Here is a 27,500-nt window from a genome sequence, read left to right as displayed (position 1 = left end):
GGTGGGACATGCTGGCAAAAGGGAAGAAAAGAGCTCTATAGCTTGATCACAGATTTATTGTCCAAAAAGTTATCAAGTGCAAGTGGTGCATATACAACACCGATTCGTGGCTTTGCTTATGAGAGTCTGGGGAGTCAGGACCTTTCATTATTTGCTCAGAAGAGGTATATCTAACCTCTGGGAATAGTGCAACATATTCTTTCCTATAAATCCTCATGTTCATTTGGAAATGAAAGAACAATACTTTAGTTTCTCTCAGTGCAGCCTTAAAACCTTCCAACTGAAGATGGTATCATTAACCATACTACTTACTGTCGATTTCACAAAGCACCAAGTGATCATGAAAATAACATTGGATTAGGCGGCTACCCAAACCCAAGTCGCAAATCAAGTGTTAACGATATCCAATCAAACGTTATAGCCTCCCGGACTGAACTCCACTCCACTTGTTGAATGCACATCCTGGAACATTCTTGACCTAGGATGTTGCCAGCAAGTGCTTAACTTTGGGGTTCGACAACACGCGTTGCACATGGGATCGGAGATATCCAATCAAATATAGATATTTGATGATATGATGATACGATTTAAATGGTTTCAAAGGTCTCACGTATATAAATTAGAGGTCCTGTATATGCAAACAGACTGCATGCCTACAGACTTGTAAAGGCGAACCACGATGAAACCCTCAGTGTGGTGCGATGGGCATACATGAACCTGGGACGGTGAAAAATAAACATTGTGGGCAGAAACAGACGCAAGATGGGCCTGCAAAACTTTTAAGGCGGGACAAAGAGGGTCTCACGGGCCAATCCCCGGACCTGAAGCTGCAGGTTCATTCAAAGGATGGTAAATGGGCTGCATTTATATAGCGCCTTTTTGTAACCAGGGGCCAACCAAAGCGCTTTACAATATTATCAACATTCACCCATTCATGCACACATTCACGGCGGTGTGTCAGCTCATTGGGAGAAATAAGGGGGAGGTGTCGGCTAGGAGGAGCCGGGGATCGAACTAGCAACCTTGCGGTTACCAGCCCACCCTCTCTACCTCCTGTGCCGCATGCCGCCCAGGATGGGTGTGTGTGTGTGTGTGTGTGAACAGGCCATGCTCTCCGGGGGGGGGGGGGGGGGGGGGTCGAGTCTGCCTCACCCCAGCCGAAGCGACCCCTCTCCTTCTCCACCACCCTGATCTTCTTGGGCTGCTGCGTGTTCGCGTTCAGCTCCCGCTCCGCCAGCTTGGACTGGAACGACCTCTTGACCTTGGCCAAGGGCGGCCCGTCCTCCGCCTCCGCCCCTGCTTCTACAGGCGACGGCTCCGTCTCCGTGGTAACCACGTGGCCGAGCTCCTCGGTCGGGTTGAGGACTCCCGGGTTGGGGGCGGCGGTGGTGCTGGTGGCGGTGGGGAGCAGGACGGAGGAGTCCCCCTTGGTGCCCTGGTGGTCTGGCCCGTCCCCGACTCCCCCCCCCCTCTCTCCGTCCAACGGCAGGGAGAGGGGCTCAGGACGGGAGTGGAAGACAGAGTTCTCTAGCGCCATTATGACGTGTGCGTATGTGTGCGTGTGTGTGCTTGAGCGTGGCAGTGGCTCTGTGTGCGCGCGTGTGTGTGTGTGTGTGTGTGTGTGTGTGTGTGTGTATGTGTGTGTGTGTGTGTGCTTGAGCGTGGCAGTGGCTCTGTGTGCGCGCGCGTGTGTGTGTGTGTGTGTGTGTGTGTGTGTGTGTGTGTGTGTGTGTGTGTGTGTGTGTGTGTGTGTGTGTGTGTAGGTTCGTGCGTGTAAGTGCGTGCGTGTGGCTCTCTCTCTCTGTATGTGTATGTTCTTGTGTGTGTGTTCAAGTGTATGATTGTGTTATTAATGGTCCTCTTTTATGGCCGGAGCTGTCCGGTGGCCACTGCTTGCACCATTTGATTCCCTCGAAAGCCCTGAAAGATAAGAAAGGGGGCGGAGACAGAGGGTCATTTGACATTGTTGCCATTGATTAAGCGCTGCTGCTGTCATGTCGGTTCCCCCCCGCCTCATCGGTTAATGCCATGACACGTGGTCCTCGGAGGGCTCTCGCTCATGCGGCCCTTACCGCGAGCTCCACAGCTCACAGAGACTGCCGCATGCTGACTTGTCCTTCTGGAAATGAACTACTACACCTGCGTACGTCTGTGCAAATTCAGCACTTCTGTGAGCCCATCAGCGAATCTCGCATGCGTAAGGTAGTGAGTAAACGAACGATAAAGAGTTAGAAGAGATGACGACTATACCATTCCTCACTACCTCCCCTGTCAGGGAGGTAGTACGGAAAACATATGCTCAATAATAATAGTACTTTGAGTGCTTTTATGTTGAGTACAATTATAATATTCTAGTACTATTCTAGTACGATATATAGTACTATTGTAATAGTAATATATATAGTACTATTGTAATAGTATTATATATAGTATATAGTGCTTCCAGTGTCGCATGTTTGATTAAGAGGCGAGGGTCAGGCAGTCTAATTTAAGTGTTAGTGCGAAAGAGGAGGAGTGTGTGTGTGTGTGTGTGTGTGTGTGTGTGTGTGTGTGTGTGTGTGTGTGTGTGTGTGTGTGTGTAAGCGAGTAATACAGCACGTTATTATTATTATACATCTTGTTTAATTGTTTTGATTTGTGTTTTAATTTGCTCTTGAGGCTAGTCTCTGCTTATATAATCCTGAGAGTGTCTGAAATCGACTGATGAAGCCACTGGCCACTCCAATTCAGTTGCCTTTGAAGATATAAGGCCATTGATAAGCAATAGGAGGCGTTCTGGGGGAACTGGTATCGACGATCAGCATGACGCATTATTACGCATGATAGATGTATAAAAATAAACACATAGTCACCTTGTCTGTCAGACAACCCAGTACATTAACAAGCACGTTATTGTACATACACACACACGCATACACATGCACGAATACACACAGTCACACACACGCACGCACACACACACGCAAACACAAGCGCGCGCGCATTATTAGCAAGGTACCAAAAGGCCTGAATAGCTTACCTGTTCAGCAGCGAAACACCATGCAGAGGAGAGCCTATCGTTCAACAACGGACGATGTGAGGTTAGAGCGAACAGGAATGGCCACTTTCCCGTCAATGACATCCATGTCTTGTTTACCAGCGCTCGGTTCGGGTGGGCGAGCGATGCAGCATCATCGCTGTCCGCTTCTCCAGGAAACAAAGGCAATCGCACAAGCGACCGCTCCGTGTTTTGTTTTATAAAATCCGGGAAATCCCCAAATGAGTAAATAAATGAGTATTGAAAAGGTAGAAAAGAGCAGGCTGGTTAATAATGGCAGGCTCAGTGGGCTACAACCTGTGCCCGACTCCAAATGTGATAAATGGTGGTCACGCGATAACCGTGGAGAGCATCGTTCCCCTCATCTGAGACGAGAAGCTCGCCGGCAGCTGCGCAGGTAGGAAGGACTGGAGGACGCGGTCACAGACCCAGCCCCTAGGAATATTACTGCCGTCACGCTTCTGGGAGTTTACCTACATTTCGTCAGTATAATATTTTTTCATTCATTAATAAGTTACTTATTGTTGACAATTTGGAATAGTAATGTTTATGCCTATCCATGTGTGTTTCATATTTTTATGGGTGATCAGTTACCCTAGTCGTTTTTCAATATTTCTAAAAACAAACCCACAGTTTCAATGTGCTTTAATCTCTGAGAGAAGTCCTAATACATGGCCTATACCTGATGAACCCAGTCTAAACTGCACTGTTTCATAATCACGATTACTGAACGGTAGTTTATTTGCACCCCGACCGCTAGGCGGCAGTCTAAACCATTCCCCCCCACACTTTGTCCCACCAATCAAAACATTCGCTGCGGTTCGTCTTCCTCTTTCAAGATGTCTGTGTACGGTCCAGCGGTGAAAATTCACCCTGTTGTTCTTGCTTCCATCGGCGACTCTTACGAGCGTCGAAATGAGGGGGCCAGCCGTGTCATCGGGACATTACTAGGTAGACGTTAACATTTTTTAAAGAACGGGCTTCTTGGCAGACCGGGAACAGTGGAAATAAGTGATGGGCAGCTAGCAGGCATTAGCTCACTTGCTAACGCATGTTCTCCCGTTTCAGTGCAGTACGTCTGGACGGCCAGTTAGCAGATCCGAGCTAGCAATACCTATTAACAGCTGTCTAACGTTATTTGTTAAATGCGAAACGAGTCTGCCGTCAAACCGACAATTCTACAGCTACTTTTTTTGTATAGCTTAGTGGGATTTAGGGGTCAATCGTGTGGCTACATCCACCTGCAATTGTGTAACCAGTTAGCCGGTAGGGCGAGTTGAGCCATACTAATAGACGCTATCCCCACTGTCCCCTCAGGCACCATCGAGAAGCACTCTGTGGAGGTGACCAACTGCTTCTCTGTCCCCCACAATGAGTCGGAGGATGAGGTACGTTATTGCGAAATGATTAGTGACTGTATTGTGCTTTTGCTTCAGAATGCGTTACCGGAGTTCATGTTGGCGACGCTCCGACGAGTAACGTTAGGAGTACTCAATAGTTGTAATACTGTAAAATAAGAATAAGGTTAAACCTAAAAAATACCGGCACTAGGCTAACGAATTGTCGCTTTGTTTCGCCACGTCTTGCATGAGAAACGCTGTGGTCAAACAGTCTGCCCATAATGAAAAAATATTTCACGATTAATGACTTGACAATCTTGCAACATAATAATTAGCGTTGCTATGCTTCGAAAATGTTGGTGGTCTTTCTAATTTTTATTGCCAGATAACTAATTGAAGCATGGTAACTGGTAAGGGAGGCACGTCAATCACCTTATCAGTGGGCGTTGCTTAATGATTTTATGATTGTAATTTGGAAACCGCCATGCCAATTCTCTAACTACAGGTTGCTGTGGACATGGAGTTCGCCAAGAACATGTACGAGCTCCACAAGAGGGTGTCGCCCAGCGAGGTCATCGTTGGATGGTGAGAAAAGGCTTTGTCTGCAAAGCTTTAAAGGAGAAAAATACATTGGGTTATCCCTGTTTTCTAACGTAAAGTGTAATTCTGGCGAAAACTGAACCCAGGGTCTTTTTCGGCATTAAAACCCATAAAATAAGCCCTCCAGACAGGGCTTATTGACAGGGCGTGGTATAGAGCTTGCCCAAAGTGTCCCGGAGCAATGTAGCGGCCCAAATGGCTAAGGCACAGAATCGGAAAACAGTCACTTTTCTCACAAACGACACTTTTTTTTTAATAAACTCCCGGTACGCTAACTAAGTTGTTGATGATTCGTTTTATGTGTAAGGACCCTAATCATTCTACTGCATCCCATAAACGTCCGACTTATTTTGAACAGGTACGCCACCGGGTTTGACATCACGGAGCACTCTGTGCTGATCCATGAGTATTACAGCCGAGAGGCCTCCAACCCCATCCACCTCACCGTGGACACCGCCCTGCAGAGCGGCAAGATGAACATCCGCGCCTACGTCAGGTACGTCCGTTTCACCGTGAGGTGGTCCCCATTTGTTTTTAGACGTTCAATGAATGTGCATCTGAAGGTTTTATTCCGCCTGTCAAAAGGAAATGTTTAAATTGATTGACAATGTAAATGTATAGCCTTATTTTGTTTATATTGCGTCAATGTAACCAACAAATGACTAATTCATAGAGCTTGTAAAACAATGTATTTTCTTTTATTTATTTTACTGCTCTTTCAACCCCAGCTGTATTTTATATATTTCACATCTCATTGAATTCTAACCCCATATTTGAACTGTTTCTCTTCTCTGTAAGTGCTTCTGTATCACCTGGATTTCCCTCATGGGATTAATGAGGCATCTTCTTATCGTTGTTTCGGTACAGCGCTCAGATGGGCGTGCCAGGCAAGACGGTCGGCGTGATGTTCACCCCACTGAGTGTGAAATACATCTACTACGACACCGAGAGGATAGGCGGTAAGAACGCCAAACACCAATGCCTCTTTTCCACTAAAGCCGCTTTAAAATAAAGTATACTTGGACCACTCGGCGTGCGATACACGCGGTACCTTAGACCGAAGTCTACTCTGTGGTTATCGGCCGAAAATGACGTTGTAGGGTAGGCGGGGTTGTCATGCGCTCGTGCTGTGTGTTCCAGTGGACCTCCTGCAGAGGACTCGCGTGACGCCCAGCCGCACCAAGGGCCTGACCTCTGACCTGTCGCAGGTGGGAGGCTCCGCCTCCAGGGTGCAGGACATGCTCACCACCGTCCTCAGCTACATCGAGGACGTGCTGGTGAGTACCTTCAAACAGGGAACCAAGGAGTGTCACCAGTGTTTCCCCGGGGGGGGGGGGTCTTCAGTGAGGGTTTCAGTTCGCAATAATGTGTACAACCACCTGATGCCGCCGTTTCAATTCCATTGAAAAAGCTTTATGGCACGACTGTTGTTTTGAGCAGTATTACCGATGCTTTATTTACCTTTATTTTTTGTACTTGATGGAAGTATGTTATCTTTCCCTACGAGAGTTTTTTACTTTGTTATTGGATAATAATTAAAAAAAAATATATATTTTTTTTACATATACATTGGTAGTCAAGGCGGGGCCCTATTTTTGTTAAGGCCGCCTTAACCATAAAGTGCTGGAGGAAACACTGGTGTCAACAAGAATCAGATGATATGGTGTGAAACAAATCACGGTGAAGGGATTTGTACACTTTTGTAGGTTCAGAGCCACCGCAGTCAGCATAACATCAGGTTAATCAAATTTCATAGAAGGGAGTAGTATGGGGAGTACCTCTAACAATACTATGCACGATGCTGAAGCCTCTCCACCTTGGCAAAAAGGCATCTACACCTTTACTTTTTTGCCAAAAGGTCTAGGAAAAGTATATTTGCAGCAATGCCATGCTGAACGCATAGCCATAGCAAAAACTAGGGTAGCTAATAAACCTTCAAACTAAGAGCCTGACCCCCCTTTAGTTCAGTAAGATTTCCATCAGACCCGGCCCGGGACAGGCCAATCAGGACATTTCGTCTAATTTGTGGCGGGTTTGATATGATGACTTCAGAGAGGAGCGCCCTTTTGGAGCGCCTTCGAGGCATTTAATTAACAACAAAGTTGGGTGCTGTTGATGTGTCACATGTTACCATGGTCTGATTGGCCGTAGCTCTATCAAACTGTCTAGAGGCATTTTGGTCGGTGACCTTTGGAAATAGAAATGACACATTCGCTAATTAGTCTGGGGATGTCAGGCTTCTTTTACTCAGCTCTTTAAAACCCATCAGTATTTATCTTGTCAATAAGCTGTTAAAGTGTATTAGTAAAGCAGTATCAATGTTACATAATTGCTAGATATGTTCACAAACACTCATGAACCTAGTTGGCCTGACTAGCTGTGTACAAGCACAATGGAGTAAGAAGTAAAACAATGGTTAATTCACAAAACGATAACCAATCAGAATGATCCTTGTACCAGTGGCTGAGTTGTTGATATGCTTCCTCAGTCTGGCAAGGCGACGGCGGACAACAGCGTGGGCCGCTTCCTGATGGACCTGATCAACAAGGTGCCCACCATCTCTGCAGAGGACTTTGAGACCATGTTGAACTCCAACATCAATGTGAGTGTTCACGTGTTTTCACTTGTGTCAATATTTATAGTATCTAGCGTTCTATTTCCTACACTGCGATGTGTTACGCCGCATGTGAGTGCAGGAAGAAGTGGCAGTGACCTCAAGCAGTGTTTGAGGTCAGGCAACTTACTCAAAGATAACATGTTTATTTTCATTTTTTCCAAAATTATTATTGAGTAAACGCTTCAATAACCGACAGGTTTTGTACATCTATTATGATGTTGTAGGCTAGTATAGTACATCTCATACTTCGTTACTGTTGCCCACAGGGAGATGGTTCTACAGTCTTTATGAGTCTAAGAGTTAAACCCATCTGTGTTTTCTGTGTTTCAGGACCTGTTGATGGTGACCTATTTGTCCAACCTTACCCAAGCTCAAATCGCCCTGAATGAGAAGCTGGTGCTTCTGTAAAAGTCGGAAGAATAACTTCTTTTTTTTTTGGAGTGGTTAATAATTTAAATTTTGTATACTTTTTCGTGATGAGGCAAATAAAGATATTAAACATCCACGTATGTATGACATTGTTCTGTTTGTTTATAATGTAAAGTACATGCAGTCGACTTTGGTTCATTTGACTGCTAGGATGAATGTTAATCTTAAATAGACTAACTTCAAACAGTATGAATAGTTTCATGTCATTTGAACAGTGATATTCTGCTTTATTGACATTTGAACTTGATGATGCTGAAATAATATAATAATAATTGACACACGTGTAAACTGTTACATTAAGATTTTATTAAGAGTAGATAAATAAGCATCAGAAATAATTTAATCAAGTTTAAAGCCCTTGACAGAGACAGTAACCCCTCTCAGACATTTGAGGTGTGTAAGTGCAAAAGCCAGACCGAAGAGTCAAGAGTTAGTACAGCGATCGATAACTCTGATAGTTATCTTGCAGCATGTCGACTTGGAATTCGTCGCAAGTCCGTGATCATGGTTTGGGGTCCGAAGCGCTGTTTTGTTTTTTCCCGGACCTCACAAACTTATCAAGGGCAACATAACCCTGGAGAGCGCAGTCATACACAGAGTCCCCAGTGGACTTTCCGATCGCCACCGCTTGTTCCGGGTAGTAGAGGGTCGAACCAATGGCAATCAGGCCGGCAGGGTAGACTACCCTTTTGATTCTAGACCCTCTGGCAAGAAAAAATCCCACCACACCGGCGAAACCAATGATTCCAGCTCGAGGGTAGAAGCCTTCCGGTGGCTGTCTTAAATAAGCACAGACCTCGTTTCCAAAGCGGGTGACGCGCTGAACTTTGGGTCTTATGTTTCCATAGACGTCTTGACACCATGCTGAATAGGGCTCCAGGGACGTCCTTAGGCTGGCGATACCGCTCTCCAATTTGCCTGCCTTCGTCTCCACATAGCTGAACTTTTCTTTTGGGGTAGTGTACAGAGATAGGGCATCTCTGTCTACCACTATGGGGACTGGTTTGTTGTCCTCTGTGGTGGCGAACACGGCGGGCAGCATTTGAGTTGTAGTGCTGGTGCCTGTCACCTTCAGCCTGATCCGAGCGGTGTAGTCCCCGGGTCCATGCGTTCCTCCAAGTACGGTGAGCGGGCAAGTACAAAAGGCACAAAGTGATTATATCGCTATTTTTTTTTTATTACTTTCAAAAGTTTATGAATAATTTAATAGAAGTGTACAGAGCGAAACAAAGTAATGAATTAAAAAAACTAGTTTCTTTGAGGCTCTTTTTTAAATTGAGGCAGTGACGTACTTTTGGTTTCCATGGCAGCCAGGAAGCTGGCGTCTCCTTGGTAACGGCAAGGAGCAACACAATCATTATTGCGTTGCTTATTTATTTATTCACCGGCGTGGTCGTTTAGTAGTATTTTAAGAAGCCTGTTTGCTTTGGTAATGGAGTTACAGGGATTATCATCGTTTGAGAGTATGCAGGCTCTTTCTAGCTTGCTGTCGACTCAACAGGGTGACGAAGAAGAGGGTCCCAGAGTAAGACAGCGTGCTTTAAACCTTTCCTGCCTAAACGCAGACAGCCATCACTGGTGAACATTAAAGCCTTTTTGGCATGATCCAAAATTATAACAAACCATAATTGCTCATAACAGACTGTGAGAGGTGGTGCACACATTGGACCTGGAGACATTGGGCCCCCACCCAAAACCAGCACTGAGCCACACGGTAATTTCACGGAAATGTGTTACTATTTGTTTATTCGTGCTTTACATTGTCCTTTAGGTTATGTATTTTGTTATTTCATTGAGACACATTTTAGTCATCTACTCCACTGATACAGGTGAATACAACTCTTGTAGGGATCAAACAAAGATATAGACAAACAAAATATAGACGATTTATAATTTCACTCAATTTTTTTTTTCATATGTTTCTCCAAACCGACAGTGTCCAGTGCTTACATTAAGAAGGACAGTAAAGCTATATGGAGTGAGGAGGAGGTAGCTGAGGGCGCCCACTATGATGACTTGGCAGATCCACGACCACAGCCGGAGTAAGACAACCTGGCCACATTGGAATATACTTTAAAGACGTGCTGCTGAAAAGGATGTCACACGCTCTAATATAATACGACCAACCGTCTTATTGATTATTAAAGATTTGAAAATTGTAATCAAATTTATGCTAAATAAACATGTATCGCAACAGATGACAGCCTCAGAAAAGTGTACACAATATTCTGTGGTCATCTAGACACGAGTCAGTCACACAAGACAAAACTGTATTTATCATAATGTGGTTGCGTGGGTTAAGCTTTGGTTTCTATCATCTTACTGTAGCTTTGTGTGTTGCGCTGTGCGTGTGTGTGTTTGTGTGAATCTGTGCAGGTATGAAATAATACTGAAGCAGAATGTGGGGACAGAAGATATCTTCTTGGGGCTGAGTGGGAAGGACCCTTCATCCATGAAATGTGAGGCCATGAAGGTAAGAACGCCAGCCCATCCTGGTGCTTCCTCTCTCAGGATTCTGTTAGAGGCCTTTATTTTACCACCAGCTGGTGTACTCGGCCATAACCAGCCATGCACACTAGCCGGATAATCATCCTGAATATTATTGTTTCACATAGTTCATTCTGACGTGATTTGGGTCGGAGCCGTTCATCAGACGATGGGCGGGCCAGCATCCACCTAACCCAATCACCAAGGGGATAACAATTCTGCAAGTCATGTTATTCTCTGTTGTTATTTTTTTTGCAGATAATTCTGGCTCTGAAGTATCTGCAAATTTGTGCCCGAGGCACAAATCTTGTGGCCCTCCAGCTAGTATCAATGACCTTTATCTCTGGGTACTTAGAGTACGATAGTGTGTTTCATGGGCTTCATGGAACACATCTTTCTCCCCCCCCCCATTGCAGGTGGAGGCCACAGGCTGTGCCACACACACACACACACACACACACACACACACACACACACACACACACACACACACACTCTTTTACGGATGTTTTATGCATAATCAGTCTAATAAATGACAGTCGGATCTATCACAATCTGCGGTGGACCCCACGCAGAAGCGTCATACTGGTTTTTTTTTGGGGGGGGGGGAATTACTTGATCAACGCGTATTAAGTATTATACTGTAACTATACTGTTATGTCTGCCCACTTGTCTCTCAGATAAAAATCAAACTACCAGAAACCAAAGCAACAGATGTTGTCCTGGACGTTAAGGAGAAGTTCCTCGATCTGAGGACGCCAAAATAGTAAGGGCACGTTAGCAGTTAGAAAATGGTGCAAATGTAGGATTCCATTACCATTATGAAAAATGTAAAAAAAACTAAAGATGTCCACACATTCAGAGTTTGGTCAGAAATTGTTGGAAATTGACTCTATTCTAAATTGCTTCTTGGTTGTAATTGCAAGAAGATAAATCGATAATTATGACGTAATGATTTAGAATGTTCACAAAAAAAAGGAGACAGTTTCGACTCATTGACTACATTCTATAAAGTACAATGTTCTCACTGAGCTTCGTGTGGTCCTTCATTCAGACTGTGCTATCTGGCAATCACATATTGTTCGTGCATTAGCTTCCATAGTCGTCAGATATCACAGCTAGGACCCTGTCATACAATGTTATTGTGTGATTTTGAAGTATAACAACACTATAACGGACTATATTTTTTCTATTTCGGTTCTCCCTTCAGTAAACTGGGTCTTCATCTTCCCCATCCGGTCCACTGCCGTGAAGGGAAGGCTCAGTTCTTCAGCGATAGAGAGGTGCTGGAGGTATCTCTATTGATGAACCGGCCCATGGACTCTGTCAACTTGCAATAACTATTGAAAGTGGTTCTCATTAGTGGTTTTACACGCAAGGAAATGCTATATTTAGAAAAATATGTATGTATATTTCACGAAAGTATAAAGAACTTCAGGGTCGAAAGGCCCGAAATGTTTGGTCATGCGATGAAACCCATAACACTTTATGAGAATAATTGTAAAAGGTGCCTATTTTGTGTTGATGATGTGTATCGAGTCCTAATAAACGGCATTTTTTTTATTTTAATTATATTACTAGTATTGGATTATCTTCAGTATTGGTAGACACAATGCGAGACCGAATCCGATATCAATTCTATCCCATAATATTTGCCTCATCATGAACGTCCCCATCCTGATCCAAGGCGCCTGTGGCTGGGGGCGTACACCGCCTCCACGTATCATTACCGCAGCAGCAGATGTAGTGTGGTGGGGTGATCATGTGACGCGCGCGTTTCCGACACAACAATACAACACCGTATCGTTACAATCCACGGCCCCCAGTCCCCACGCCTTTGCTCTCGGTATGGCGGACGGCGAGAGATCTCCGCTACTGTCAGATCTGGGAGATGGTGCGCTCGGCAGCGGGAACGGCGGGGTGTCTCCCGGAGCGGCGCCCTACGGTGCGCCCAACAAACCCCAAAGTGAGTATCCACCGGGCAGCTCCGCCCGCCGCCACCCGAGCCTATCCTCCGCCACTGACTTGGCATCCTAGTTAGCATTAGCTAGCTTAGCCGATGTGACAGCGACAAAGAACCGGCCTGGTTGCATCTATGTTGCGCGTATCAATCAACCCGAAAATCAGAGATTGTGCCTTTTGAACACGGGATACGACTGAGAGTATATGTGGCGCACGATTTACAACAGATACATCCAGCGGTGACGCTTGCATCATCCAAGCCACTCGGTTCTTAATGTTAGAAGTGGTAACCTAGCGAGCTGCTATGCTAAGTCTACATTAGCTCTGCGTGGCAGCATGATACCTGTTTAGTGATGCAGGTCATCTGTTGTATTGTCACAATTCTAACAATGGGCGGTTCGCAGTAATGTGGCCGCCATGTGTTTAATGGTAAAAGGTATGTTGATAGGCCGGTTGAGATGCTTCACATATTGCTGAAGGACTTGTAGGAAAGACTAATGGCAATCTCATTTGATTGGCATTTTGATAAAACACTGAACGTCCTTAGCTGCCAGATGACATGTTTTGATAATTGCTTGGTCATAAGAGTATGGATACGTGTACATACACGATTCTTAAGCTTTCCTGCGTTCAGTTTTTAGCTTTAGCTTGTCAGAAAGGCCCATGGATCAGCAAGGGTCAACTGTTGTGTAACAGTATTAAAATAGGTGTGTCCCACTTGACTACAGGTGTCCCTTCCGTTCCCTTCTGACTGCTTACACACTTATTCGTTCCAACAACAGGCCCTATCTGCATTCCGCAAGCAACATATTTACAAAGCTCCTTCCACATACACTGGACCAAATCACATTTCCTCGTTAATCCCAATTTAAGTCATTTGTCGTGAGAGTTAACTCTGGCGAAAGAGTAGCAGTCCCTCGTGAGTTGGATCCCTGATTATTACTTCGTACTAGGTGAATGCTGTTCTCTGTGCGCGAGTCCACTCTCTTCCCACTGTCGCAAAGTCATCGGACTGCACTGGAAATAGTTCAAATGGCTGCCTTTGGGTGTCACATAGGTCTGTGCCTCCTACCTGATGCAATAATATAAATCTGTAAATCCAGTTCCAGAAAGCCTCAGGGGAATCCTTTACTCAAACACTGACTTTCAGCAGTTTTGAGTTGTCAACTTGTTGTAATTCCCCCTTACACGCTCCCCATCGTCTCTCTGCTACACGTACAGGGTCTTTCTTATCATATTTGGCAGTCTGCTGTCATCTGAAGGTTAAAGCTGAGCTGCCAATGAACAATGTAGAAAACTGATAATCATTGAGCATTTCATTATTTGATGACAGATTGCGGTTTGGTTTTGATCAAGCAACATTTAAATGAAGGATAACCCGTTTATTATTACCAGGATATAAAGGGCAATGAAGCAAAGAGTGTTATACATCAGACGCAGAGTAAAGTGCAGAGATTAGCCTACATTGCATGTTCTTAACTAGTAAGAAGGGCTTTTAAACCTTTTAAGATGGCAGCAAAAACACATGTAATCTTGTGTTCTATTACTAATCTTCAAGCTAACCTTGAAGTCCCATCCCTCAAATCGCTCTGCTACATCTCATCTCTGTGTCTCCCTCTCTGTCGCTCTTTGTGGATCCCCCCCCCCCAGGCTTCCCGACGTTCCCCAGTCCATCCCAGCCCTCTGTGCTCCTGGGGGAGGACCCCCCACCCTACTCCCCGCTCACCTCGCCGGAGAGCGGCAGCGCCCCCGTCATCAGCTGCCGCGTGTGCCAGAGCCTGATCTCGGTGGAGGGCAAGATCCACCAGCATGTGGTCAAGTGCGGCGTCTGCAACGAGGCCACGGTAGGGTTATTATCTGGGAGCTCTTCACTGTTGTAGGAGGCCTTTTGGGGGGCGACGGCACAGAGCCAGGGCCAGAAACCCAAATCTCAAAAGGGCGGGGTAATGCCTTGTTTTCCTGTTTCGTTACGCAGATATTCTATTGAATAAAACGTATTCACCCAACTGGTCAAGCTTTCAGAAGGATTTGAATATGTGGACTTCTCCAGCCTACGAAGTATTCTCAAACCTTTACACACACTTTTATTTTTTTTATTTTACAGTTTACTTGTGCTGGCTGAGTTTGTGTTTGCTGTTTAGACAATTATGCACATACAGACCCCGCCTCCAGCCACATGATTGGTCGAAACTAGTTTTAATGTCCAATATATGAGGGGATAGAAGGTGAAGGGATTTGACATTGTCTATCAATCTTTAGACTATTCATCTAAAATCTGATTGGTGAAACTAACAGGAGGGGGACCAGTAAGAATACTACTACTACTACTACTACTACTACTACTACTACTACGAATTGATTCACAAATCTGTGCACAGTACTCGCAGTGATCTTTGCCGAAGTGCCTCAGTAACACTTCCATGCCATGTGTACACAAGGGGGCAGTACTAGCGCTTCCCATCCCAATTATACATGAGAAACAAAAACACAATCCACGTGAAAAATAGGTTGCAAAATGGTTAAAATGTCCGACTGAAATGTGGTTGTTACTTCTACGACCACTACTTCTACTACTACTACTACTGCTATTACTAACACTGTGTCCAACTCTATTTATAGTTGTTATAAACAACTTTTCCCATGTAATATGGGCTTAAAAAGCTGAGCACCACATATCTGTTTCCTTATCGGACCACAGCCAGGCTTATATAGGCCTATCGCCTCGCTCTCTTTTTCCCATTGTTTGTTCTTGGTTTCTCTGGTGGCGGTGGTTTGGGGAAGTTGGTAATCAGAGTGATTGTTCAATTTATTGTATTCAGCTCGATTAGTAGTTATGTATTTAGGGTTACTCTGACATGATTGCCGTGGGATAGTGTTTCTGTGTCTAGCGATTGGACTAGCTAGTGTAATGGGAGGACCCCTGGCAATCTTTAAGGTGGATTGATTATCAGAGACTCTCCTCACGTCTCTACATAATAGCTTTAAATCACTAGTTTCACTCCCTCTTACCGCGCTCCCCTGACAGGCGAAGTCGTCCTGAAATAAGACTTTCCAGAAATGTAAAGCATCTTAATATCCATATGATGGTAGCAAAGAAGAGAAAATGCATGGTTATGTTAGATTAAGTGATTAGACAACCGTAGATTAGTGATAAGTGAAGAATCAATCGACGCTGAAGGCTGTAGTCAGTTGATCGGGTGATGCATTAAAAGAGTAATCACAGTCTTAAATGCTTTGCAAAAGCTGTTGTTTACGGTTCTATCCCAGCTGTCTATACGTTTTTATAGATAAGAAATGTGCCTTTGCATGTACTGCAGTAGAGGTTTCCAGTGGCCCCAGAAAAGTAAATTTTATTGTAGCATACGAAGGGAGTTGAATTTAATTTTTTCACACAATCATGTTGTTTGTTACAATAATGGCTCTTAGGAAGTGTGAACAAATATATTGCATGTGTAAATTAATAAATACTGGGTTTTGTACCATAACGAATTGCTACATCGTATGTCTTAGTCGAAAAAACACTTTGTCAAACCCTGGTTTTAGATGATAGCATACATGCACGCACGCATGCACGCCCACTCACACACAGGGTGATGGGCTATCTTTCTGCCCACAATGTAATCTCCAACATGCACACAGCAGTGGCTGTTTAATCTGTTGGAAAAATTGCAATAACATGATTCACTAATTCTTGTTAACCCTGGGTTTCTTTTGGAATTGCATGACGACATGACACTCTTATTTATTTATTTTTTGCGCCCCATCTCCCAAGGTAATTACCATAGGCGGCCAGGGATTTTCTCCCTGCTCACGAGTACCCTGGCAGTCCGATCGGAGGGTGCAGGGTTCCATTGTTGGCCAGCAGCACATTAAAGCTTAGTGACAGAGGCGTCCTGTTGGGCTGGTTGTCAGGATGAGTCATTTTTTTGCTCCCTCTATATATACAGTATTCAGGGTTCTGGATATGTGCTATAACTTGCCGCCGTTAGGCAGAAGCTTGTTTCATGCAAAAGTACCAACAATTGCCCATCTCTGTCTGTCATGTTGGTACACCAGGAGTCGTTGGTGATGGCTTGTGCCGTGAGCGAAGCAATCAGATTGTGGTGAAACCGCAAGAGGATTCACTGTTGCACTTGTTGGTTGATGGCGATTATTGGTTGGACAAGCTATTATTTTTCACTCCCTAATATACCTCTCTTTTCTCTCTCCGTCTCTCTCTCTCTCCTCCTCCCCTCTCCATTCATAGCCTATCAAGAACGCCCCGGCTGGGAAGAAGTATGTGCGATGCCCCTGCAACTGTCTCCTCATCTGCAAAGTCACCTCCCAGCGGATCGCCTGTCCCCGGCCGTACTGGTTCGTGTTTGTGCGTCTGTTTGCGCGTGTGAGAGGGACCGGATTGATTTGTGTGTTTTTGTTTTTGACGTGAACGTTTGTTATGGTAAGTGTGGGCATCAGCTGTTTGTAGTAAAGAGGAAGACGATGAAGCATGCCTGAGTGTCCCAGTGTGTCCTCAGCAGACATACTGGGACCCTTTGCTGGAGCGTGTTGATATGACACTGAGTCAGCAGCAGGGGGCGCTGTGCACAAGATGGTCTGATGAAATTCAAAGGACCATATGTCTGTGAGGCTGTTCATACATAACAATAGCTGTTTTCTTTGGCCCGTTACGCGTGCAAAACTATTAGACGCTGATCACAAGGAATGCTTTTTAGCAGCTGGGGGTGATTGTTTTGTAACCACTATCAACGGGAACGAAGCGTCTCGCTTGGTGCTTTTGTGTCAGCGAGAACCTCACTTTTTTTTTTTCTGGGCTTTAACAATAAATGTTCTGCAGTGCGCTCTGTGTCCTACAGCCTGTGAAAGATCTTGTGGGATCAGAGTGTCCACTTGAGAGCTCCGTGTTCCCATGGCTCAAAGCAACGCGGGCCGGATAGCAACGCTAATAAGACGTTAATCAATGAAAGTGGTTAATGTTGACTGGGAAACCGAGAAAGGGTTGAGTCCTGATTGGGAACTGCAAAGTGCAAGATGTCCTTTCATGAAGACTATTCTACTGACCTTGGAGACTGCGAGTGGCACCATACGACAGAGTATGCATCAGCGTGTGCCTTTTCCAGCCTTATAATCCTCTCCACGTGGTCGTACGTGTGACCTGTCTGTCTGAGGTTTTTTCTGGGGCCAGAACAATGCAAGGTGCATGACTGCTCCCTCATCACATGATGAAGGTCAGGAAAGACAAAAGACAGGTATGATGCTCAGCACCTTTTGAAAGAGGGAAAACAGAGGATGTAGTTTGGCATTGAGGAGCGATTACAAAGTCTTTGTGGAAAGATTCCTAAAGACATAAACGTTCCTGCAGAAAAGTATCCTTTTATTCTAATTGCTAATGTGCAATTAAGGAAAACAAATGCAGATGGCAGGTTTAAAGATAGCTCATGCGTTGCCTGCGATAGCTCGCTGCAGCGCATAGGAAAGGGAAAGGGAGAGGGATCCAAGTAGGAAGTGAGGCAAAAAGATACGCTTTTGTTTCTGTCCTAGTTCAATGGTAATGACGGTGATGACACATCGCTGCACAGTGCACAGACAATTGACTCGACTTGGTGCTGTGTTCGGTTATAATAAGTATCCGACTCAGTTGAAATCTCTCAAACAGCAAATAGGCCATGAATTTCATCAACCCCCGAAGCCATGCTGGCCATTTTTGTGGTGTAGAGAGATCGGGATACATATGCATTCTATGGAAAAAGGTGCAGTAGTGCTTAATCTTATGATGTTTGTTTATACTTGTGTATTACATTAAGCACACTGTTGGCAACTTAGAAAAGAACATGATTCTGCCACCGGCTCATCGTAATTTATTTAAATTGTCAGGTACAATAAACCAAGAAATGCACTTTCATATATTACAAAATGTTTCCGGCCAAACCTTTGAAAGGCCAAAACATAATCAATAGCCTTGAAGATCATTAGCACATGGCATGCTCCTTCTTTGAAGAACATGTGCTTGTTGGCAATTGGAAGCCCGAAAGAGCATTGATTATATTTACTTCTAATGATCTTTCAATTTGCTCACAGTTTGACTAAATTAAGGGTTGTTGTTGTTGTTGTTGTAAGGGCTGCACTACAGCCGTGCTCGGGTGAAGCGTATTTATCCGAAAAAATCCAAACAGGGCATGGTAGCCCCATATTAACACCAGTACTGACTTGAACCATTACTAATTGGGCTCATGGGTATTGTAGTGCCATTGCAACACTGAAAAGCCACGTTGCTGTGATTGAAGTGTGGTTTCAGAGCGACCAAAGTGATATAATTCTTTTAGATTCGAGAGCTAAACAAAAGTCCTGCCTGAGGCTGCAAGAGGCAGTGGCTCGACAGCTGTTCTGATCTGTCGCACGCTTCGCAGACAGGACGTCTGCGCTGTCCAGGAGTTCACATCAAACCCGAGTAGTTGATCTCTTATCTCCAAAACAAAGTTGCAGTGCCTGCCAGGCATTTTCTAATGTGTGTGTGTGTGTGTGTGTGTGTGTGTGTGTGTGTGTGTGTGTGTGTGTGTGTGTGTGTGTGTGTGTGTGTGTGTGTGTGTGTGTGTGTGTGTGTGTGTGTGTGTGTGTGTGTGTGTCCCACCCCAGTAAAAGGATAATCAACCTAGGCCCGGTGCACCCGGGGCCAGCCAGTCCGGACCCCCAGCCTGCGGGGGCCCGAGTCTCCTGTGGACACTGCAGCAACACCTTCCTGGTAGGCCTCTTCCCTCCACAACACTCTGTACTAAACACACACCTCACCAGTTAATGTAACCTTGTCACAATAGGTTGACCCATGATAAGCCGTTCAAATACAAGGCCTGGCCCATGCCCTCCCCCCCCCCCCTTGTTTTAAGGAACATGCCCTTTCAGCAATCCGTTTTTTGAAGTAACTCCAAATTTGATTGCATGGTTTCAAGCCACACTTGTGAGTCGCTCTGGATGACGGCGTCTGCTCAATGAAAAAGTGGTGCATTGTGGATTCCCTCCATGCACATCTTGCCTTGCATTATCAAACTTATTCCACTGAGCCATCACTTTTGTTCACACGAATTTGTAATTTCATCACCGCAGCCATCACATCACTCTCTTTGTCTGGAACAATAAAATCAATCCCTCCCCACAGCTCAATCAATCAATATTTGTATCTCTAAATCAATTGTCTTTGGGGAAAGGGTGGGAAAATTACATTTTGAGAAAAAAAAGAAGTGGTGGCTGCAGCGATTTTAAGTTGCACACTGCAAGTCTTGGAAAAAAGATCCTAATATTCTCCACTTTCCGTATGCGTTGGATCTCTACGAGTGACGTGACGAGCCTAAAACGTTGGCCTTCAATAGCAGTGACTAAATCTTTCTCCTAGAAATGTTAAATGTGTTCTTAGAGCAAACTCCAGGACTCTCTTCAGCGAGTAGCTTCGCCCGTCTAAAGATGTCCTCCTTCTCCCCCAGTGGACAGAGTTCACCGACAGGACGTTGGCCCGCTGCCCGCATTGCAGGAAAGTGTAAGTAGCAATGAGCCATTCATCCATTACAGCCTCACACACACCCCGCCCGTCGACCCCCGGAGCTTCCCGATGGATTCGTGCAATCATTGCGCGGGTCAAGGATCTGTCACCCGGTATACAGTGTGCAGTGCGCGCACACCTTCCTGTAGGGGAGCTGTTGTACCGCTCTTCAGCGCAGCGAATCCTCCTTCAAGAGTCAAGCGCTTTGAAGCCTTGGCTTCTGCGTTGCCTGAGTATTGATCCCGCCCGGGCTTTACACGCGAACAAACAGAAATCTCCAGACAGCTCCGAGCTGCCTTTCTGCTGGGTTTCGCAGTCTTCTCGCTGACGTTGCAGTCGCAACGGAAATCAATCAACATTCGCTTTTCTCCACATCAAGCGTAGCTGTAATAAAAGTTTGCAGATGAAGAGAGCGCGCTATAACCGACTCGCCGAAACTTTGGCTCTATCCGTCCGCCGCTATGTGTTTTTGTCTCGCTGACGATTCGCCAGCCGCTGTGCGTGTTCCACACCTTGCTGTCGAGGAGCCGGTTGTCCTGGCTCCAGTCCCTCCCCAGCCCCTAATGATGGAGAATTAAAGGCAGATGAGACCGCGCACTGGGACGTGTTTCCATGTTAACATGGGTGCCTCGAGACTCGGACGCCGGATGCAGTACACCGTCTCCCACACCCATCTCGACCAGGGATATCGCGCCGATTTGTGTGGAGCATATTCAAACTTTCCTCGAAGAGTAAGAGAGGTCGATGCAGGCTGTGTGTTGTTGTTTTTTTTGGATCTTTAGGACATAATAAGGGACTTATAGTTCTTTTATTTATTTTTGCGCTGCCCCTTCGCTGACATCTAGAGTGCAGCTATCTTGCAGGACAGTGCAGGATTGAGCACAGGTCTTTGACGCTATAAATCCAAACGTGTGACCTGTTCGGAGATTAAACAGCTGCCCCCCCCCCCTCCCCTCAACCACAGCCCTTCCAGTGACCTTTATGAGTGTTTACACACATTTCATAAATGTCACCGGGTTAACAATCCCTGTGGGGAAAGATGTCTGTTTGGTGAGTTAGAGCCTTGGGTTGTTTTTCTCCATGAGTCCCGAGCCACATTCCCGGACCGTTCCCGCTCCATGCGATGGTAATAGGCGATTGGCATAAAGGTTAAATGTGGAAGGTAATTCCTTGGTTAACATGAAAACCATTACCTTAGTTCACATGAAACAATTAGTAAACAAGAACACATTAGTGAAAGATTACTAGAACGTAAGTAAACAGAGTTAATTGTGATTTAATGTTGACTGCTGCGTTAACCCATGGTCAAATTATGTACCCTTATAGGAAAAGTGTTTTATTTATCCATATTAAGCTGCTTTGTGGAGCGATCACGCTACACCTAAGCTCCTTAACACCATTAAAACCGTCCTTTGGAATTTGACTTTATTGTTCTTATGACTTAATGTCAATTCCAATCATTTGAAGCGTTTGAATACAATTGCATAATTGAATCTGACTTGGTTAATAAATATTGGATAAATGTATTAGATTTAGGTATGACTCAACAAGAAGATAATTTGTAGTGAAAGAGACCATTGAAAGGGTGATGTTGTATGCCCGGTGGAGCTATTGTGCATGCGCTCAGCTCATCTTTTCTCTCCTCCCTTTCCCTTCTCATCCCCCCCCCCCCCCCCCCCCACACACACACCACACAGCTCCTCTATTGGTCAGAGGTACCCCCGGAGGCGGAGCTTGTGGTGTTTTCTTTTATGCTTGCTGTTCTCCATTGCAAGCGCTGGGCTGATGGTGAGTTTCTGCCCTCCTCTTCTTCTTTACCCACCTTCAGAATGAAGGGAGGAATATTGAGTGACGAGTAACTCATAGTTGGAGCGTTTTTATACTGCATTGCCATCCAGTCTGTCCCTACAGCCAGTGTATTGTGACAAATCATGGTTTTGAGTTAGCTGTGGGCTGTAAAGATGGACAGTCTGACAAAAAGGATGCACACAGATAAATGCAGTCACTGCAAAATTACAGCCCAAAAGGAGAAATAAGAAGTATATGAATTAACTCATAAAAGCATTTGACACCTCGATTCCCCACATGCTCCCCAGATGTTTAACTTATCCGTGCGCATTTCGGAAGGATGGCAAGCTATACCAAGGGGTCGAGTCGTGTTTCTCTCCAAACAAACTTTTAAGAAAATTGCTGCCAAACGACGGCAAATAATTTGCGGCACTGTAGGAGGTCCCCAGCGACGGTTGTCAGGGAGAATGTTATGCCCTTGAGTGCAGAGTGACTAATCGCAGGCTTCACACTACATTTACTGGAGCAGCGAAGACAAACTAACCTCCAGGGTGTTTGGAGAACGTTTATTTCGCAGCATATTTTCACCGCTATTTATTCACTTCTTGGATCAGGGTTGTCTCCCACAGCAACTCGGCTACGTTTTTTTTACTGTGGTTAATTCTCCTTTGATAAACAGCATCTGCAAGTAGCTCCCTCCTGGCACAGGTAAAGAGTTTACAACGGTACAACGGTGTTTCCACTAGGGAGAGAGAGAGAGAGACACGCACACAAACACACACCTACACGTGCGTTTGTTTGTTTTTGAATAGACAAAAGCATATCACTACGTTCGTCTGCAGAACAGATTTTTATGTATTTTTTTCTTTTGGGGAAGTTTTTGGGTGTATTTTCAGAATGTAGCTATCAGTAGGTTTTTAATTTGTTTTGGATGAACACGAAACATGTCTCTATTCTCGTCTTCAGAATATATTTTTCCATGTCTTTTTTGGGGGAACTTTTTGGGTGCATTCTGAGAATGTAGTCATCAGTAGGTTTTTAATTTGTTTTCGATTAAACCAAACTCTTAAACCAAAATCTCTTTATACCCGTCTGCAGAACAGATGTCTTCATATCTTTTTTTTGTGACTTCTGTGTGTATTCTGAGAATGTAGCTATCAGAAGGTTTTTAACTCCACACACCATGTACTCAATAGCAAAACACAGTCTGCACTGCAGTCTATGCTTGCTAACACAAACATCTCAATGTAAAGATGTTTCTCCTGAAACTCAATGAGTTTCTCCAATGCATTGATTTTTAGAAGCACTTTGTGGAGTTCAGTATACTCATCAGACCATCCCCTGATGAAGGTCTACAATGGCCCAAACACGTTGGCATCTTTTTAAGAATTCTATTAGGAATAAGCTTTTTATTAAAGCTTTTTTTTCCTTTTAGGAAGAGTGCCTTGGTCAGACTATCTTTTTAGAAAAGATGTTTTGGTACACCAAAGAACACCTTTGCACTCACTGATCCTCTTAATCAGAACTACGGCGTAGCCATCCAACCTGTCTACCTTACCCGTCCACCCGTCTGTCTGTGTCCCCCCCCCCCCCTCCCCCTCCAGGCGGGCACGTGGGTGAAGGCGAAGACTTACCCGGGTATCTACGCGTCCTGGGCGGCGGTGCTGCTGCTGGCTCTGCTCACCCTGGGCCGGGCCTTCTACTGGGCCTGCATGAGGGTCAGCCAGCCCCTCCAGAACTACACATAGGACCGCCTCTCCCCGCCCACACACCCAGCCCCGCCCCCACCTCCTGCCCCGCCTCCATAGCCCCGCCCCCGAGGAGGAGGAGCCAGCCGGGGGCAACAGAAGCGGAAGGAGGACAGACAGCTTTAAAGAAAGAAAACGAAAAAAAAAAAACTATAAAATCATATTTATTTAAATCCCAAATCGTAGATGATCTCACCCTTCCTCTAATCATTTTTTTTTTTTTCAGTTTGTGATTATTTTTTTTCATGCATTTCTGGAAAGACAAAAGGCGAGGGAAAGGTGGGTGTCTGTGTGGGACCCCGGCTGCTATGAGTGGGAGTTTACCGACGGTGAGTCTAGCCGTGCATTCAGAATATTGTGCCAGTTGTAGGCTTTTATTTATTTAAACATTTTAAACTCCTTCGGCTGGCTCTCCTTTCTGAGACCTTCAGTCCAGGGCAAGTCCGCCGTCACATCAAACAGCCCGTGAGCTCTGTTATATAGTCTTAAGAAATGACATGGCCAACAATTATTAATCCGAATTTCCCATCATCGTTTCAATGTTTGGACATTTTTCACCGGGCTATTTGTCGGACTGCTTTGCGTGGGACGTAATAACCGAACTCTGAAAATCGAAATGACTCAAGCGAATTTGTGCCAGTAACAAAAAAAAACAACCCTGAAAGGATTAAAAAAAACAAAAAAAAAGCTTGGGATAGGTGTTTACTTCTCAGTTTCAAACAGACATCTGAGGAGAACGTTTCAGGGTGAGGGAGGGCGGGGAGAAGAAATGCCTATGCTAGAAGAAATGGCAAGGTTTCCAGCTATGCTGTGATGTTTTCCAGTCGAATTAGGCCCTGGGGACCCACTTTGTTCTTAAGCAGCTTTAAAGCCTTAACAAGGGGAACACGGTTGTGAGAAGGATGTGCAGGAACGGTGTCATGCATTCGCATAGAGGAAACACATAAACACAGGAAACGAGTGAAAACCACGAATGCACACGAGTAAGTCTTGGCACTCTTGGGGAAAACGTAGCATTCCAAGCCTTTAAGCGCATCCAAAAGGTTAGGGTCTGCTGGTTGTTACTGTCCCTGCAATTCCAAGTCGCATGATGCGGTTGGAGATGTAACATCGCCGACATGCCCAGAGAAAGGGTTGGGGACTCACAGTGGTGCCTCCGCCGTGAAATTACGTTGAAACTTCCTGGTTGAAGAGTCCTTTCGATGCGGATTACAGAGTCCCCAAATGCTGAATTTACCGGGACAGCACCATTTCTAGTCAAACATATTTTGTTGCACTGTCTGAGCAAATGAATGCCAAGTGATGCCACATGCTGGGCGGGGTTCTTCAGTGAGTGTCATGACTTGTTGCCAAGTTGAGCCCTCCCGTTGCAATAACCTGTTTTGACCAGAGGTGGTGCTGTTCTGTTGGTATTTGGTGCTCTGTTGGCTTGCATTTTAAGTTGCATTCATTTGGACATTTCCGTCCAAATATGATATATTGAATTGCCGGCCTGTCAAAACATCCCGTAACAATGTGCTCACCTGATCCAACTCTGTTAGCAGCTTGTCTGTCTTTCAGAATGTACTAGGTTTAATTTGTATTTTCTTTTCCAAGGTGTTTATTTTTGTCTTGATTGTAAATATATTTGTCGTCGATGTGAAGTACGTGACTAAGCTAATTGAGTTGCACTACTGTGCTTTTAACACTATTCCTGTGACCGCTGGAAGAAATGTTCTTATTTATTGTTTTAAAAGAGGGTTATTTTTGCAACGCTTCTCTTGTTACATATTTAATAATTTGATGACCTACTAACCTATTAAGCCTCTGGACAACACTATTCTATGTCCAAATCTGAGAGAGAGAGACACACACACACTCTCACAGAGACACACACACACACACACACACACACACACGGTCTAGTCCTAGTTACATGCAACACAGTGCTGAATAATGGCCTACTAACACATTAAAATATACTGACATCCAGCACCTTACAGTGAAAACACTGCACCTACTGAGACAAGTGGGTTGAAGGAAGGTAACGGAGGGAGCTGGTCAATGAAGGCCTTGTTGTTCATGAAAATCACGGCCAGGGGAGACAAATTTCAACAAATTCTCAAGGCCTTAAATCGTAATCGAATAAAGAAAAAGAAGTCCGCAAATTTGTTTTCCCTGATGACTTTTATTTATCAAATTTACCTGTTCAATCAGCGATGAGCCTTTTTTCTTTTCCCGAGATGTCTTGAGCAAGAAAGATAATACATTCAATTGGGAGAGCCACTCAAAGGACTGCGATAATTCAGGCAAATCTAAGTATTTAGTTTCTCCTGAATTTTCCACAACTGAATAGCTGAGGGGGGGGGGGGGGAAAGTAATTGTTGAAATATTTCCTTCATTTCAGCATCATGTTCTAATTTTGTGACTAAATATTCATGTTCACAAATTACCCAGAACCTGGCTGATACTCCTCAAGATATTGTTTACACACAAATAAAGACATATTGTATGACAAGGTTGTCCTGGTGTTTTTGGATTGTATTATTCAACACAAAAGAAATGCAAGATGCAACGGAGCTAGCTCTTGGATGTCTAGAAGTGCACTGCTTTCCTTATTCTACTGCTTTCCTTTATTCTTTATATAAAGAGCACGGCCTTACTCATTCCAGGCTGTATTACGATCTTGAGAAAGGCATAAATGCAATAAAACTTGTAGCTGACTTAATAATAACCAACATCGTAAGATGTAATTTAACACACTGTTAAACCCATGGTTTACAGAGCCAATTTCCCCCAGTACATTCAATTATATTCCTCGAATCGTATACTGTGTGATGACTGATTAAAACCAGATTACTATTATTTAATACAGGTTTATGCCGTCACTTTTATTGCAACCAGTTTTATGTTGGTGGCACTTTTGGTCAATATTTTCTTTCCAGTCTCTTTTGTCCTCAAAAGTAGGACGGATGTGGTTATGCTCAAGATGATGTGTTCTGTGTTGTTCCCAGACACTTTGTTTCAGTACTTAATTTGAACCTTGTGTTATAGTGAATGGTTGTTTTCAATTCAGTTGGCCTTCCTTTCAGTTGCAACTGAGTTGTGCAACACGGCTTCAATATAATGCCTTGAATCCTGTTTTTATCAATTCTTTTTTTATGTGGGCATGCAATATGAATACTAAATAAAAACCACATGTTCTTTTCATTATTAGCTTAATGGGTCAAATGGATATGGGATTCGATTTAGTTAATAGTTACCCATTAAAATGTATTCTATGCGATGTTCATCACAAAACGAAAGAGAATAACGTAGCCAGTTAGCTGGCTATCTGGCATACAAAAGAGAAAATAAATTTAGAAAAATCTCATAATTTCCTTCATCGCTTCATGAATTAGTGCCATTGGCTTTTTAAACACTATTATTTAAGAATATTCATTCATCTCAGGATAATAGGCCTGTTGAAAAATTGATCTCAGGAGGTAGAACAGCGCTTCTGAATGGTTTACTGGTTGGATATCCTTTTTTGGTTTATACCTCAACTGTGTTACTTTTCGCTATGTACTCCATAAAAAAAATAACTGACCTAGAGAGATCCTCAATAATAAAACCGGGCCATCCACAAGTCAATCCATCCATGGCATTTGTATTTAAAAGTCCCCCCTCCCACCGTGGACGACAGTAACTGTCATCTGAAAACGATACAGCTACAACTGTAGCTACAACTCAAGCCACTAGAGGCTGCTAATGGGAAAAAGGTTAGGGCAGGTTTAAGTTTCGCAGTGTCCTTGAGTAAGACACCCGACCCAACCCCTTACTTCAAGACTGGCTCTGTGTGTGTGTGTTTGTGTGTGTGTCTGTCTCTGTGTGTGTGTGTGTGTGTGTGTGTGTGTGTGTGTGTGTAGGGGATGGGTGGAGGGGGGGGGAGGGGGGGGGGGGGGATGTGAGTGTGAGTCATAAAGTGCACTTTGAGTGCCCATAGCAG

At 44.6% G+C, this 27,500-nt stretch overlaps 5 protein-coding genes across 5 annotated transcripts in view; 3 read left to right on the top strand and 2 right to left on the bottom strand.

Annotated features, from left to right (window-relative positions):
- kcnj9 (potassium inwardly rectifying channel subfamily J member 9) overlaps nucleotides 1–1,537 on the bottom strand; it is a gene marked incomplete at both ends in the record, with an annotated part of 12,558 nt that extends 11,021 nt beyond the window's left edge. Inside the window, one exon of the mRNA XM_079750529.1 lies at nucleotides 1,153–1,537. Within this exon, the coding sequence (XP_079606655.1) occupies nucleotides 1,153–1,537 (385 nt within the window). The remainder of the gene's footprint in view (nucleotides 1–1,152) is intronic.
- Nucleotides 1,538–3,862: 2,325 nt separating this feature from the next.
- eif3f (eukaryotic translation initiation factor 3, subunit F) lies at nucleotides 3,863–8,099 on the top strand. The gene is made up of 8 exons (XM_079751447.1): nucleotides 3,863–3,988; nucleotides 4,355–4,425; nucleotides 4,883–4,962; nucleotides 5,336–5,473; nucleotides 5,845–5,936; nucleotides 6,118–6,254; nucleotides 7,466–7,579; nucleotides 7,925–8,099. The coding sequence occupies exons 1-8, from the start codon at nucleotides 3,877–3,879 to the stop codon at nucleotides 8,000–8,002; spliced, it is 822 nt and encodes a 273-aa protein (XP_079607573.1). The 5' UTR covers nucleotides 3,863–3,876; the 3' UTR covers nucleotides 8,003–8,099.
- Nucleotides 8,100–8,451: 352 nt separating this feature from the next.
- apooa (apolipoprotein O, a) lies at nucleotides 8,452–9,080 on the bottom strand. The gene has a single exon (XM_079751450.1). The coding sequence runs from the start codon at nucleotides 9,063–9,065 to the stop codon at nucleotides 8,526–8,528; it is 540 nt and encodes a 179-aa protein (XP_079607576.1). The 5' UTR covers nucleotides 9,066–9,080; the 3' UTR covers nucleotides 8,452–8,525.
- A 375-nt stretch (nucleotides 9,081–9,455) lies between these two features.
- Nucleotides 9,456–11,850, top strand: dnaaf6 (dynein axonemal assembly factor 6; the record flags this gene model as incomplete). Its single annotated transcript, XM_079751451.1, has 6 exons — nucleotides 9,456–9,548; nucleotides 9,665–9,737; nucleotides 9,960–10,065; nucleotides 10,400–10,496; nucleotides 11,191–11,276; nucleotides 11,721–11,850. 6 exons carry the CDS (start codon nucleotides 9,456–9,458, stop codon nucleotides 11,848–11,850), a joined length of 585 nt encoding a protein of 194 aa, XP_079607577.1.
- A 437-nt stretch (nucleotides 11,851–12,287) lies between these two features.
- pip4p1a (phosphatidylinositol-4,5-bisphosphate 4-phosphatase 1a) lies at nucleotides 12,288–25,998 on the top strand. The gene is made up of 7 exons (XM_079751448.1): nucleotides 12,288–12,476; nucleotides 14,123–14,316; nucleotides 16,719–16,825; nucleotides 19,103–19,208; nucleotides 19,942–19,994; nucleotides 21,695–21,785; nucleotides 23,390–25,998. Exons 1-7 carry the CDS (start codon nucleotides 12,359–12,361, stop codon nucleotides 23,531–23,533), a joined length of 813 nt encoding a protein of 270 aa, XP_079607574.1. The 5' UTR covers nucleotides 12,288–12,358; the 3' UTR covers nucleotides 23,534–25,998.
- Nucleotides 25,999–27,500: the final 1,502 nt, after the last annotated feature.

This window comes from Pollachius pollachius (genome assembly GCF_949987615.1).
Source record: "Pollachius pollachius genome assembly, chromosome: 14".
Classification (NCBI taxonomy): Eukaryota; Metazoa; Chordata; class Actinopteri; order Gadiformes; family Gadidae; genus Pollachius; species Pollachius pollachius.
Note: the sequence above shows the minus strand (reverse complement) of the source record. Positions and strands in the feature narration are given on the sequence as shown.